This window comes from Haliotis rufescens, unplaced genomic scaffold (assembly GCF_023055435.1).
Source record: "Haliotis rufescens isolate VD_foot unplaced genomic scaffold, xgHalRufe1.0.p SCAF_7, whole genome shotgun sequence".
Lineage (NCBI taxonomy): Eukaryota > Metazoa > Mollusca > Gastropoda > Lepetellida > Haliotidae > Haliotis > Haliotis rufescens.
In genome coordinates, this window is record NW_025964361.1 from 54,654,424 (window position 1) to 54,669,357 (window position 14,934).

General features: G+C 37.7%; 2 protein-coding genes across 2 annotated transcripts in view; one reads left to right on the plus strand and one right to left on the minus strand.

Moving 5' to 3' along the window:
• LOC124133708 (exosome complex component RRP45-like) overlaps positions 1-2,012 on the plus strand; it is a 33,929-nt gene extending 31,917 nt beyond the window's left edge. Inside the window, exon 14 of the mRNA XM_048388279.1 lies at positions 1,884-2,012. Coding sequence (XP_048244236.1) covers positions 1,884-1,959 — 76 coding nt within the window. The 3' untranslated portion in view covers positions 1,960-2,012. The remainder of the gene's footprint in view (positions 1-1,883) is intronic.
• Positions 2,013-4,993: 2,981 nt separating this feature from the next.
• On the minus strand, positions 4,994-11,185 carry LOC124133709 (G2/mitotic-specific cyclin-A-like). The gene is made up of 9 exons (XM_046498192.2): positions 10,789-11,185; positions 10,184-10,436; positions 9,692-9,819; positions 9,299-9,522; positions 9,064-9,139; positions 8,260-8,388; positions 7,035-7,148; positions 6,543-6,676; positions 4,994-5,920 (listed from the first exon to the last, which is right to left on the minus strand). The coding sequence occupies exons 1-9, from the start codon at positions 10,954-10,956 to the stop codon at positions 5,866-5,868; spliced, it is 1,281 nt and encodes a 426-aa protein (XP_046354148.1). The 5' UTR covers positions 10,957-11,185; the 3' UTR covers positions 4,994-5,865.
• Positions 11,186-14,934: the final 3,749 nt, after the last annotated feature.

Consider the following 14,934-nt stretch of genomic DNA (forward strand, 5'->3'; position numbering starts at 1 on the left):
GACCTTTCAGACTCACAGGTGTGCAGCTGAGGTTGGGAGTTGACCTTCAGACTCGCAAGTGTGCAGCTGAGGTTGGGAGTTGACCTTCAGAGTCACGGGTGTGCACCTGGGGGTGGGAGTTGACCTTTCAGACTCACAGGTGTGCAGCTGAGGTTGGGAGTTGACCTTCAGAGTCACGGGTGTGTACCTGGGTTGGGAGTTGACCTTCAGACTCACAGGTGTGTACCTGGGAGGGGGAGGGAGTTTTGACTAGTTGACCAGCATCCCAAGGAGAGGGCGAGTTAAAATTTAACACTGAATCAGCATTATTTCACCCATCTATAGCAACAAGAACAGGCTGATATATAGGCTGAGTCATAAATACAAAGTTATGTTTAAAACCATATTTGGGCACAACAATATTATTTATAACTGTTCAGATCAGTGACGAACATGGGCCTATTAATTTTCTAGTCTAGGAGACTCCCAGTTGTTATTTGGGGAGGGCATGAAGAGAAGTCCAGTAGTGCCGACTTGCAGCATGCTTCACTTGATACTGATAGCTTTGCACGTTCCGAACCCTAAAGCATATTGTAGATGTTAAAAAAAGTCCCCACTGATACTGAGTGTTTTTCTTACCCTTCCATTCATTTACACGTAATGTGCAAATGATTAGATGCAAGGATTCAAAGAGGCATACCATTTCCGGCCGCCAGGACTCATAATATACTACTTAAAATGATCCTTTATTGTTTTATTAAATTTGTTGTTTTATTACTTTGTAATTTCTTTGCATCCATTTCGTCACGATATGGCTGAAATATTGCCGATGTGACGTAAAGCATTACCTCACTCACTCCCTTTGCATCCATTCTCTATGTCTATGCGTACAGAATTTATCTCCTAGATACCTCAATCACTCTCCATCTTTGATAATCCAGGGTATTATATTTCCTTGTTTGTTTGTTGTTTAACACCACACTCAGGAATATTCCAGCTATATGACAGCGGTCTTTAAATAATCGATGACTTGCATCAACAAAGTCAGCAAGCCTGACCACCCGATCCTGTTAGTTGCTTCTTACAACAAGCTTATAAACCTATTCATTGGGATCGCTATTAAGTAAGAGACTTCTTTCTGTAGGCATTAAAACCTATTGTGAGGTTTTACTTTCCAGTTGGGTTAAATCTCATAAACAGTGATGTTGTAATGTCCCTGGGATATTATATAAAATCCCAGGGACATTACCAGTTTTATATAATGTCCTGGGTATTTTATAAATATAACTTCCGTTCAGATTGTAACATGTAATGAAATGTAAAATCAATGACAAATGTTTTCTTTATATTCCCGAGGATCAAACTTGCAACCTTCATATCTGTAGCCCAGTGAGTGTAACACGAGGCTACAGAGGTGTTGATAAGCCTCACTGTTTTTTAGAATGTCCTTTTCAAGATCCGTATGCCAGCAACAGATATTTTCCGTTTCCTAAGGTTCATGGAAAGTATGTTCGAAACATAAAATGTTGATAAATGTTGTTTTCAGTTTCTTTTTTCGGTTTATAAGCATGGAAAGACACTTTCCCTCGATTTTCGTAGACAGAGCATGCCCTTGGGAGAGGGAAAAGCCAATACATAGTCACCTTTTACGTCATATCTCCTTGTAAATACCCTAGACCCAATCTGTCATAGCTTCATGACATCATTATCTCTATCACTAACTTATCACTCAGGAGAGGCAAGTATATTTGACAGTGTGCCATTTGAATCAGAATCTGATAGCAAAGGGGTCCAGGGTATTTATCCTAATAGAAAGGAGATATAATCCCCTGATAATGGAGGATGACCCTTCTCACACCAAGTCTGTGTAGCCATGTGTAGCATATGTCCATCTTCTTTCACAGGCCCTCAACGTCGCCAGCACAACCGGCAAGTGGAAAGTCTGAGGCCAAAAAGGGAAAGAAGAAGAAAAAGAAATAATGTCACAGTAGCTCCATGTACATTCTCATTGTATAAATCCTCTTCATACCATAGAGCTTGTCTTGTTTCTGTGGATACTTTGACATCATACAAATAATTATCAAGGTTCTTATACGAAAACAAGGACCTACCCCTGAGGTGGTTTGACCAAACTGAAATTCACTTAAAGATTATGAAGTCTTTAAACCGTCCTCTGTTTCGTTACAGCAACTTAGCTGCGAACCTTAAAATGTTTGTACAAGACACAATCTTGTTTTCTGTCACATGATTCGGGGACTTCATTGAAATGTATTGTATCATAGCGTGGTACGGATTAACCAATGGAATTGCAAGATTCTCAACAGAGATATAAGATTAGCATATGTTAACTGCAATGCAGTAGTGGCACTGACGCAGAGTATGGCCTGACATAGTTCAGCGACTCATTATGCTGAGGTTGATGACCTCAGTGATGGAGCAGCCATTTTGTCTTCAGCTGCATTTGACAATAGGTTGGTTGTTGGTTGGTTTGTTGTTTAATGCCGCACTCAGCAATATTCCAGCTATATGACGGCAGTCTGTAAATAATCATCGAGTCTGGACCAGACAATCCAGTGATTGATATGAACATCAATCCGCGCAATTGGGATCTATGACATGTATAAACCAAGTCAGCGAGCCTGACAACCCGATCCCATTAGTCGCCTTTTACGACAAGCATAGTCACCTTTTACGGCAAGTATGGGTTGCTGAAGACCTATTCTACCCCTGAATCTTCACGGGTCTTTGACAATAGGTCACATGACACGTTGGAAACCCAGCTAGGAATTACTGGAACAGCTGGATTCATCTGGGACCTATTTTGTTCTTGTTCTACAACACGGCTAGAGGCATGTGATGCAGTATCACACGGCATTGCTGATAGGCAGATGGCTAACAACTACTGACAGCTCCATGTTGACACAACTGAACTGATCATTCTTTCTTCCAAATTTGACAGGCTCAAGATGTTCTCCCTTAATATCACCATTGGCATCTGTCATTACGCCAGCACAAGCTCGTAATTTGGGTGTTTCTTCTCTCAGCCCGAAATGCATGTAAATACCATCTGTCAATGTTCCAATTTCACATCAGGAATATGACGAGGTAGACCAGCAGAAGCTACTCATACACACATAGGTTATATCCTGTCTAGATTACTGTAACGCTTTATGGGTTCCCAGGGCGGTCGAGTAGCCTAGTGGTTAAAGTGTTAGCTCGTCACGCTGAAGACCGTGGTTTGATTCCCAACATGGGTGCAATGGGTGAAGCTAATTTGTGGTGTCCCCTGTCGTGATATTGCTGGAATATTGCTAAAAGCAGCGTAAAATCAAACTCACTCACTCTATGGCTACCTACAGCAAGAGGAATTTAGCAGCATGAGCAGCTACATTCAAATGATTGTTTGAGCACATCATACCAGTGGTTGCCAGTCCACCAGCAAAAAGCATTTTGACTACGTGTTCTTGTGTTAAAAGCCCCTCCACGGTCTGGCACCTGTGTAACTTGTACAGTCGCCAGCCCTAATGATCACTGAGGTCTTGTGATCCAAACATGGTCGTTATCATGCCATCAAGGTCCAGGGCATTAGGTGACAGACAGCAGTGTCATATCTGTGGAATAATCTACCTATGCCTAAAGAATAAACCAAAATCACTGAAAACATCTTTTGAGCAGGCCTATGAAATGTAGACTTGATCGCTTTTTCAAGACATTACTCAGACTCAAGACACTTTGGAGCAGTAGTTTAATGAATATACATCTGTATAGTGCGTATATCAAGTAATGAGTTGGCAGTGGCAGCATAAAGATGTGGGTGAAAAAAATGTTTTAAAATTCCTGAAATAGCACCACTTCAGCCCTTGATTAATACACCTGGTTTGGATGAAAAATGTCGAATTGCTTTTGTTCTGCTCAAGAACCTACCCCATGTTCAGCTAAGTCTAACATGTTTCCATGGAAGCAGGGAAAAATTAAATGTGGAAAATTACTCAATAGTACCATTTAGTAAAGAACACCTACACAGGCGCCGTACACCTTTGGTCAAATCCAACTTCTGCAGTTCATTGACACATTTATATAAAAGGTCTGCCGGGCAAAAACAAAGTATACACCCGTCTTTCATGGTGTCTAAAAAAGGAAACAAGAAATTGTTATTTGATGATGTATTGGATATGGGCATCAGATGTTTTGCAGTGTTTCAGCAACTTGTTTTCAGACGTTTGTAATTTGTCAAATCCAGTTTAAGCATACTTTGTCTGGAAGTTTTTGAAGACTTTGGAAGACTGGACCATCGGATTTTCACTCTTGGCAACCCCCATTAAAATTAGTAAAACAAGAAATAGCGATATCACTGTCCCAAGCCATGGGACACATGAGAATTCATATATTGTGAACATAATCTATTGAAAAGTCATAAAACCTAAAAGACACTCAGGCCGATGTGTCGACAAAATAATTTCCGGTAATATGAAATTACACAAAAAAGGTCCCATCTCCAATAAATGGCACCAATTCTTGAACTCTGTATTGACAAATATCTTAGATGATCAGGCAAACTTTCATTCATGTTACATCAGCAGTTTGAAAAAAAACTTGTTCCAATTTCATGCAGTAGTCAGCAAGCTGAAAAGCACTGAGCAAAGAACATAACCTGTAATACAGTAATCGACAGGACCAATTTTCAACTCATTGAGATCATGAGCAGTAAGTGTAAAATTTTATTTCTCAAACTTAAATAGTTTAAGAAAATTAGACCCCTTCGATGTCAACATGTTTTTTCACCTTTGGACCCCAATTATATAGTTGCAACTGAAATTGTCTTTCAGGCAGGGACTGGACTCCTCCAATCCACGCTTCATGCCGACTTCTGAATCTTGTGTGCAATCTAAAGTGCAGTTTACAGAAAGGTTCAAGATGTGCATTGAGAAAAGATAGAGAAGATGTCATGCATTTTTGTTCAGCTCGGCATCTGCAGGTGTAGATTTGTGAAATATGAATGACTAGGAACAAGTTATTTATCATACTTTGTACACTTTATTCAGTTGATATACATAACATCTTACAGAAATAAGATGCCCTAAAATAATACAGTAAAATGTACATGGTCCTCCTTAACTCCTGAAACTTAACTGTACATAATGCACCATAACTGGGTGATGTCGGAATAGCACTAGATTTGATAGAACAAAGGTAGGCCAAGTTGGGAAACAGATGACAGACGAAAGATAAGATAACCTCAGCTGGTCTACGAAAAAAGGGAAATGGACAGAAAAAGAAGGCGAAGTTAAGAAAACGAAATATAAAGAATTCAGGAATGTTTTATTCAGTTAAAGTCAAGGGGAAGAGCATGGTCTGAATGAATATCATCAAGCCAGGTCACTTTGAATTTTCTTTTTTCGTGATTGTTATGTCTACTGTTCAGAGTCAATGTCGCATACAAAACATACGTCATTAAAAATCTGATATAAAAGCTAAGTTAAGATCTTGGGTTAAAAATTTAAGGACCTGATTTAGGGTTATTTGACCTGATTCCATTCACGCAAACAAATTCTCATGAATAAAACTTACATGTGCATGCCTTATGTACAGTGCCATATAAAACGTCAATTTGTAAAAGCATTCAAGACATTTCATCAAGCGCTCACTCAGTCACTCCCGATTCACACATTCTAGATTATGAAATGCATTATTGCACAGACGAGCATGACATGGTTGATAAAATGAATTTCCAGATGAACTAAAAAGGTTAAATAAGAGGATATAAACAACTGGGTTGGCTCCTGATAGAGTCTATGAACACACTGGAGAGATGATAGTGTACAATGTACAATGATATTTGGATTGTTTGGCCTCTGAAAGCTCGTTGGGTTAATACTGGCAGCCTTTTCACGGCACAAGGGAGAGGGTTTCTGGTGGACTGAGCAATGAGACTTGATGGTATCTGAAACAAGGAAACAATGTAAGTGGTGGTAGATCTAAATAATATGAATGTTTGGAGTATTTGACGTCTTGATGCAGAACCATAGGCAATCATATTGCTGATAAATATACCAAATATACGCTCTCCATTTTGCTAAGTTGAAATGGCATGTTTCTAATTTTATGATCAAGGAAGAAATATTTCACAGTAAATCATCCAGTCTGCAACACCAATACTTTTACATGGGCGTGTGACAGGAAAACATGTAGATACCAGAATATTCTAAAATACTGAAGTTTATTTTACTCAATTTAGGACATTTATATCAAAACCATGTTAAACTGAAGTATCCCTTAATATATGTACAAGGTTCATACAGACATGGAACACAAATGGCTTGTGTCTTTTGGCTTAAGTTGGGTTTATAAGCATTAGTTTTGTAAATATCTTAAAATCCAACATATATTAGTTGCAAAATCTAAACAAATGCAGTCGGACATATTTTGTACAAATCCAAGGCTTTAATGTTTACACTAAAACCATGAAATAAATCTTGGCTTTGCAAGAGGGACCTTAAATTCAAGCCTGTATGAACCTTTTTGTTAAATATTGGGGATATCGATTGATGCAAAAAATAACTTACTTTGGTGCCCTGTATTTCTCCCTGATGGCCTGCTGTGGATGACTTGTTGCATTGCAGAATGTTCTGTACAGATGTTTCAGTGTTTCTGCCAGCTGTGTGAGGCTGTACCTTGTTTGACTTTCTAGTGATGACGGCTGAAACAAGGAGACAATGTAACATCTATGCTATGAAGGTGTTTTCAATATGTTAAGTAGTTAATGTGAAGAGAATCAGAACAAGGCTTACACATAGAAGTGTACGACAGACTGTCACTGAGGCAAGAAGACACATGATCTTACCACCTGATCCTCTTTAGCTAGAACCCTTTCAGACCATAGATATACAGGTTATAGTATGAAAGTTTGATATGTTAAATAAGTCCATTACAAAAAAAAGGAGGTGTTAACATACAAAATGCAAAAAACAGGTTGATAATCATGATGAAATTTACTGCTACAGTTGAAAACCAATGCTCAGAAAAGCCAGAAATTCAAGCAGTTATTGTTTACATACCCATGACTCCTTGCCAAGTGTGTAGTTAGCCAAGCACAACGCTGTTGCAGCCAGTTGACTCGGGCAATATTTAAGGTAGGGTTCACATTCAACCAATGTAAGTTCAGCCAAGTACTGGAAGAAACAAGTTAACATTAAGGAAAAGGTATACCATACTTGTCATGAAGCAAAGGTGAATGGTAAAGAAGTGAGTGAAGTGTCCGTCAATGTAAATATTAAGAGTTATATATACAAGGTCCACCCTATTTTAAATTCATTGAACAAGGTTGATTTTTTTTGTAAAGGCGAGCATTTTTTTTTTCATGAGTAAATGCTATAATGTACATGAAATGATTTTTCCTTACAACAATTAACAAAAATAGCTATTTATACCAGTCCCTATTTTGCAACAACAAATGTCGGTAGAAATTACAAATGTCATAAAATTGCAACTAAGTCTCTTGATATAAAATATATATTAACACGAGTTAGCTATGTGCTTAGTGATAATCAAAAGGTTGATATTTTATATTGAAAGATGAGGGTGACACTTTCACTTCTCAAACAGAACCAGTGCAGTGAAACCTCTGCCAGAGAAAAGAGAATTATGTCACATTTCGTCCACAAAGGGCAATTGCTTTGAAATTCTAGATATGTTACTGGACAAAGGATGGTACCATTTAGATGTCCAAGAAAAGTTAGCCTGTAATGCGAAAGGGACATGCCTCAATATTGAAGTAATCACATGTGTCAATTTGAACACAGAATCTCATTTCAAGAATTATGTTGAGACATGATGGTATATATTGTAAGGTGTCAGAAAAGACAAATTTTGGGATTCAAAGCATGCCTTTATATGTTTGCATATGTCCTAGCTGACCCCAGGTAAAAGATTGCAGCGTCAAACTCATATTGTACCCTGAATTAGGAAAACACTCAATGCTGATGAATCGGCAGCAATACAGAAAATGTTAATTTTCTCGTAAGGCATTTTTAAATGAAAAATACAATTATAGGTTACAATCTCTTGGTTGCTACTACATTCACTAAAATGACTGACTAATGACTTATCCTTTGTGTCAAAGCAGTGATGTGTGGTGTAGAACTTAACATTGTATGTCTATCACAATTAGCTTGGCCTTAAAAGGGTGATTGGGTAAAAGCATGAAATAGGTATTTTCATAAATTATTAACTAAGTTGGTGTACTGTAGTTTTTGAAACTGAACAGAATTATATGAAACTTACCATGGTTAGGTGTTCTGTCTTGGAATCTGCATTGCTGATCTTCAAAAATCTATCACAGAACCAGTTTGTTGTTGGTACAGCTACATCAAAGGATAAGACTTTCAGAACGAGGTGCTCCATCCTTAGAACCTGGAAAATACAAGATGTTTTAGAAGAATGGAAAAATAACAAAAAAGGTATCTGTACAGTAGTTATGTCATTGTCCTCAAAATTGACAATGAACTTGTAATATTGCATGTCTGTTGCATGTACAACTGATAGGGAATACACCTTTTAACTGATCAGCATGCAAGGGTTTCAAAATTGACAATGCATGGACAAGCAGTGGTCCTGTAGCAGGGTCCCAGTCCATAAGTAATTATGACACCATGGCCCACTTGCACAATGCGATCTTAGCACTACGCCATAAGCCTATGTTAAAGCATGGCACTAAGATTGCTTTGTGCAAGCAGGCCCATTTTATCAAGGGAAAACTATTCCTAATCCTGTGCATGTACCTAGAAAGACAATCCAATCCTAAAATTCTGCATACATTGCTAGATATGTAAAGCTTACCACTTGCATTAAAAATAAATATTGTTGAAGACAAATTGAGTGGTTGAGTATGGCTTAACACAGCTTTTAGCAACATTCCAGCAATATCGCGGCAGGGGGGCACCAGAAATGTGCCTCACACATTGTACCTACGTGGTGAGTCGAATCCAGATGAGAGTCCTTAAACCACTAAGCTACCCCACTGTCCCGACAAATTCAGTGAATAACTGATCACTGACAATTTTATTTTTTTCTAACAGGACAAATTACCTGTTGTGCTGTGTAGGTATCATCAGTAATGTAGACAAATTCTGCAACATCTGGAGGATAGATCTCCTCGTATTTCCTGAAAGAAAAGAAATCACATGAAGTAACACCACACAATTGGTCACATTATGATAATTTGTGGGAAAATAACCAAGGGTTTCTTTTATAGTGATAAATTTACTTGTTGCAGTCATGACAATTTCTAAAAAAAAAGCAAAAAGGTCAATGAAACACTTACCCAGCAAGGAACATGCTAGCAGCACCAACAAGCTGCAATTTGCCTCTGTTGACGGACATATGCGAGAGGAATCTGTCTATGTAGTTGACGGCAAGGAAGAGTGTCTCCCTGTGTAGTTTGTACTCTTCTGCCACCTCTACGAGCCAGTCAACAAGGATGCTGCGCATAGAGTTGGTGATATCGGGCTGCTTCTTCATGTAGCCTGGTTTTGGACGGTTTCTGAGCTGCAGGATTGAAAAAGTTATTTTTAAAATCAGTTCATAAAAAAAATAAATGAATTGTTGTCCCAAACATGAATGAGCAATATTTTCACAAGTCATGAATATTGAGTTACATTATATATTTTGCTTGTCCAATATTCCCCAATAGCATCAACACTGATGTTGCTCATACCTCAGCTTCTCTCAAGTAGTTGTAAATATCTTCTGCATATTCTGGAACAGTTAGTATCACGGCTTCTCTGTCCAACGGTTTGGACACAGATGATTCGTCAAGTGTTGTGTCCAATACCATGGGTGAATCTGAAAGTGTTATAAGTCACAAATGAAATCAGGGATGTCAAGAATGCCAAACTGTCAGTATGTGTCTTGGCAGAAAAAATAGACAGAGGATGTAATGTATAATCATTAATAGCCCTCTAATTCATGTTATCAGCAAAATACAAGTCACCTCTGAGGAACTGTGGAAAGAACTATAGTATAAGTTTAAGAATAACATTTAACTAAAATTATTTTTAACTGTAGACATGAAGTCTCTAGGAAGGTCAAAGTGGTTGCTGGAATAACTTAGATTTCTTTTGATTTAAGATATTGGACTACCCCATACGATTTCAAACGTTCAGATTTCCTATATTGATTCTGGCGTTTGAAGTTTATGCCTACTTACCAATTTCGTCAACATGAATGGCATTGTCTTGAAGTGATGTGAGCGTTGATGAAACATCTGATAATGAAGTCACTGCGTCTGATAGCTTAATGCCCGATGTGTTCGAATCAGTCGAGTGACATACTGATACTGGTTTAAGAGCTTGTAGAGTTGGTTCCTCGTCGACAAAGATTGAAAATCCCTGGGTAGAATCTGCGAAAGGCTTCTGACGTGCAAAGCCATTTTCATCTTGACCCGTGGAATAATTACTACCCTGAAAATATAGAAACCACCACATAAATGCACTTCTCAAAATTATTCCAGATTTTATCATGAATCATACAGTAGGGCAAACAGTGGGCTGGGCAACTCTTTTGAACAGCTGTGCCAATATGGCCGATGCATTTTGAACTTGAACGCAGTGCAGCGTTATGTATGTTGTCAATGGATATGTGGATGGTAAGCATCGTGAACACGGCATTAGCAGAAAATATCCCGTTCACAAACATTAATTTATCATTTTGCAGTCAAAGTATTACTAGAAGTGTGAACATATCTTGAAAACGTGTGCTTTTGTCTGTGGAGGTCAATGGCTTCCCGGACGTTCATAACTGAAACCAACTTACCTTAGCAGCACGAGATGGTTGCTTCCTAACTTGATTAGTTATCGTGCCAAGAGCTGTTCGCTTTGGAGCAGCTTGGTTTGAAGATTTAACTGAAAGTCCCTTTGTCTTCCTCGTGCCTTCTGCATTTTCATCTCCAAAATTAGTCCTGGTTTGTTGTAAAAGAGACATATCTGGTTTGTTTCACGAGCCTCCAAGGGATGAAATGAGACTCGTTTCAATAAATATACCACTCTCAGGTGAGTTGGTAGTCTCTAAGAGATGTAGTTCAGTTAAGTAAAGTGACTCCACTTAAGACAGCAGCTTCAAACAGACGAAAATTTTGAAACTCTCTTGTCTTGTCAGGTCAGGTCATTCGTGTTGTGTGTCTACCCGTTGAATTCCCCGCTGTAGCTTGAACCGGCCAATAAAACCACGCTTGGCGAGTCACGTGATAAACAATTTCTAAACGAGGCGAGTGCACAGCTGCGACTGTCCGATCTTTTATCTTGCGATTTCCCGTGTTATGTAACTAGAATCGTGCAAATTGCCAAAGCGCACTAATTCGCGAAATCATTTAGAAATGTTGTAAAAATCAATCTATTCTTTTCTCACACATTCATGACAAGCTGATAAACGTGCGAAAAATTGTGAAAAGTGTCGTTGCATGGTTTTTTTACCAGAAAATAAAATTTGAATAAGAATAGAATAGGAAACTTCTTAAAATATCAAGATAAAATTTAGCCAGGAAAAGCAGAAAATATATTGCAAATAAAACATTCTTTCGTACATATAATTCGTTTCTAACTGAAACCTATATCATTGTTCATGGAAAATCCATAGTATTAATTTAACATATAGTGTAAAATCCAGACTTTTACATGGCATGAGACCCGTGAAGACCCGGGGTAGAATAGGTCTTCAGAAACCAATGCTTGCCCTAAAAGACGACTATGCTTGTCGTAAGAGGCGACTAAAGGGATCGGGTGGTCAGGCTCGCTGTCTTGGTTGATGCACGTCATCGTATCCCAATTGAGTGGATCGATGCTCATGATGTCAATTACTGGATTGTCTGGTCCAGACTCGATTATTAACAGACCGCCGTCATATAAATGTATTGCTGGGTGCTGCGTTAAACAACAAACAAAAAACATGGTATGATTTATTATTTACAAATATATATTTTATAATAAAAACTATCGCTGCGAATATATATCTTAATAATAAACAAAATTCTTTAACATTTACATTTATAGTTTCTTAGATTAGATGTTTCTATAAACATCAGTGATAATTCTGACTGAAGACCCCAAAAGACCACGAGAAACGTTTCCCATGCGTAATAAAAACAGATGAGGTATGTTCAAGCTCAATGCATTTTGTTATTTTCGTATGACATGGTCAGTATGCATGGACAATAAAACGAGTCCTTATTTTGCTTCTAAATACCAGTTTTCATTGCATTTTACAACACTTCTTATTCATGGGCCATGTATGCATGTGCCAAAATGTTTTTATTGTTACAGTGGCATTTCCTCTCCAACAAATCTCGCCCCGATAACATACCTATTTTCATAGGACAAATTGTTCATTTTTATGTTTGTTTTGGGGGATGTGTGTGTCAAGTTTCCAACAATCTATGTAACAAAGCCTCATCCATAATATCCCCCCAACACCACGCCCCAGCCACGCCTTTCTTTCACCTGTCACATCCAGGTACGTCACGTGTTTATGTAAAAAGTGTATAGATGGTAGACATCCACTAAGTGTTTTATTACTCGGAAGCTGGACCAATTAGTCTTGTCTGGCCTTCTTGATTACATGGAGAAACTGAATTTGTCACCTTTTCAAAGTTAATGTGAATAATCGGCGTTTGTTACCGTTCATGACATAATTGACCGGAATTGCTCAACCCTTGAGATATTGACCATTTAGTATCTATTGGAAAAATTCACACCGCACGTATATGTTACAGTCAATGTGAAAAATCAGTCAATGTGTAAAATGATTTTAAAAATGCCAAAATCTTTATTAAGTTTGAAAGGTCTTAAAGACACAACAACAGACTAATAATGCGAGAACTAGAAGCCAAAAATTAAAACAAAATATCATTTAATCCTGTCATTTTCAGTCACTAGGTGATGACATTCATTTAGATTATTACATATGTACGTGAACTCCGATGGAAGGTCACACATATATTAACACAGATATGAACCAATGAAAACCATGCAACCTTACTCTGTCATGTTCATAATGAAATAGAGCAAAAACGTGTTTGGAATTTGTTATTATGATATTATAAATATAAATGTAATTGTAAACTATTTTCGCTTTTTTGTAAATAGCTTAAGTGAAATTTAAGTCATTTTACGCATTGACTGTAACATATATACGCACATAAAGTGATGCATATACATATCGGTGCCACTTCATATGTAAATATATGCACACACACATACATCACTTTACGTGTGCGTGTATATTCAATCTTATTGACGAAGTGTTTATACTAATTTGCTTAGTAAATTTATTTTGGTAATTCCCCCGTGTATCCAATCCAATTAATAAACAAACAATAAACTTTAAACAAACTAGAAAGTGCCAATGTAATTGTACAGTGGAGACGTGTAATCTCTTAATGGCCTTGACATAATATCTCTCCTTGACAGTACGAGCGTGTTGCGCGTGCACTCTCGCCTATTGTGTTCCTCATAGTGCGATTAAACAACAAACTGCGACCTTGTCTAAACAAAAGAATCGTTTATGTTTATTTATGTTACCAAATGTCAACACATAATATCGTTACACAATTTACAACTTCAATCGCAATGTTCATTTAATTTACGAGATATATTTTAATATCAAAATCAATAAAATGGTTACAGATTTAAGTAACACGCCAGTTGGATGTTTTATCAGGAAATCATTATATAATTCCTGGTATAAATATTATGTGTAACCTGCATAACATATAGCGATAGAGAGATGAGAGAGAAATAGTTTATTTATGTGTCACACCTTACATAACCTGTGTATATATACCAAGAAAAAGGACGTATAATCTAAAAGTAACGTCCAGCCTTAAGGCTTAAGACAAGACAAGACATTCATATATATATCAAACAAAAGAAGGATACTGTTCGTATCCTGTACATAACAATACTGTATAACTAACATTTAGTCCCAGAATTAAAGTTCTCTTATTTAAAAAAATATATATATCTACAAAATAAAAAAACCCATTTAAATCCAATTTGAGCCGAGAACAGTCTGTAATTTCAGTCTAGAGATGAGGCAATCTAGACTTGACAAATCATTCTAGACTTGAGTTGGACTCCTTTTTTAATTTATTATCTAGGATCTGAGCAACAGACTAAATATTATACATTAGTGGCGGATCCAGAGAGGGGATTCTGGAGGTGGCCACGCCCTTTTTCACATCTGATTACATTTTGCATGAACATTTCCAACCACGATAACACGTTGATTTGCAAAATAAATAATTATGATTAATAATGGTTTATATATAGTATTTGGGACTTTTTTGTAGACTTTTTTTGTAATACACATAGTGCGTTTATATAATGCACCTAACATATAACAACTACGCATTGGCGATTTAAGGACACGTTTACACATCTGGGTGCCGTTGTAGAAAATAACCTAAGCGCTACGACTGACGTAAGTCTATGTTATGATATGGGAGTTACGATCACCTCAGCGCTAAGATCGCTCTGCACAACGGCACCCTGGTCATATTCGTTGGTCATCTGAACCTCATACATGGGACCGTGGGGTTGCCTAGTGGTTCAAGCGTTCGCCCTTCACGACGATGTACTGGGTTCGATTTTCCACATGGGTACAATGTGTTAAGCCCATTTCTGGTGCTCCCCGCCGTGATATTGCTGGAATGCTGCTAAAAGCGGCGTAAAAACACACTCACTCAAACAGTATGATGTGATAAAGCTATTGATACTGTAAATCTGGAAATTAATGCGTCTCCAAATTAATGCGACTGCTGACCCCTAGCCAAAAAATGCGACTCAATATGAATGCGACTCCCCCCAGTAGTATATATTTTGTAGCTCTGCTGTCGCATACACCATATGCACAATGTTCTTATTTATGCGGGTATTTAACTCGCATAGTACCGCTATTTATGAAATT

What these genes read in the sequence shown, in the direction of transcription:
- LOC124133709 (XM_046498192.2), bottom strand. Translation starts at nt 10,956, where the DNA reads ATGTCTCTTTTACAACAAACCAGGACTAATTTTGGAGATGAAAATGCA. An exon ending in AACCATCTCGTGCTGCTAAG is followed by an intron (nt 10,437 to 10,788) that starts GTAAGTTGGTTT and finishes CTATATTTTCAG; the next exon opens with GGTAGTAATTATTCCACGGG. An exon ending in GCTAGCATGTTCCTTGCTGG is followed by an intron (nt 9,140 to 9,298) that starts GTAAGTGTTTCA and finishes CTTTTCTTTCAG; the next exon opens with GAAATACGAGGAGATCTATC.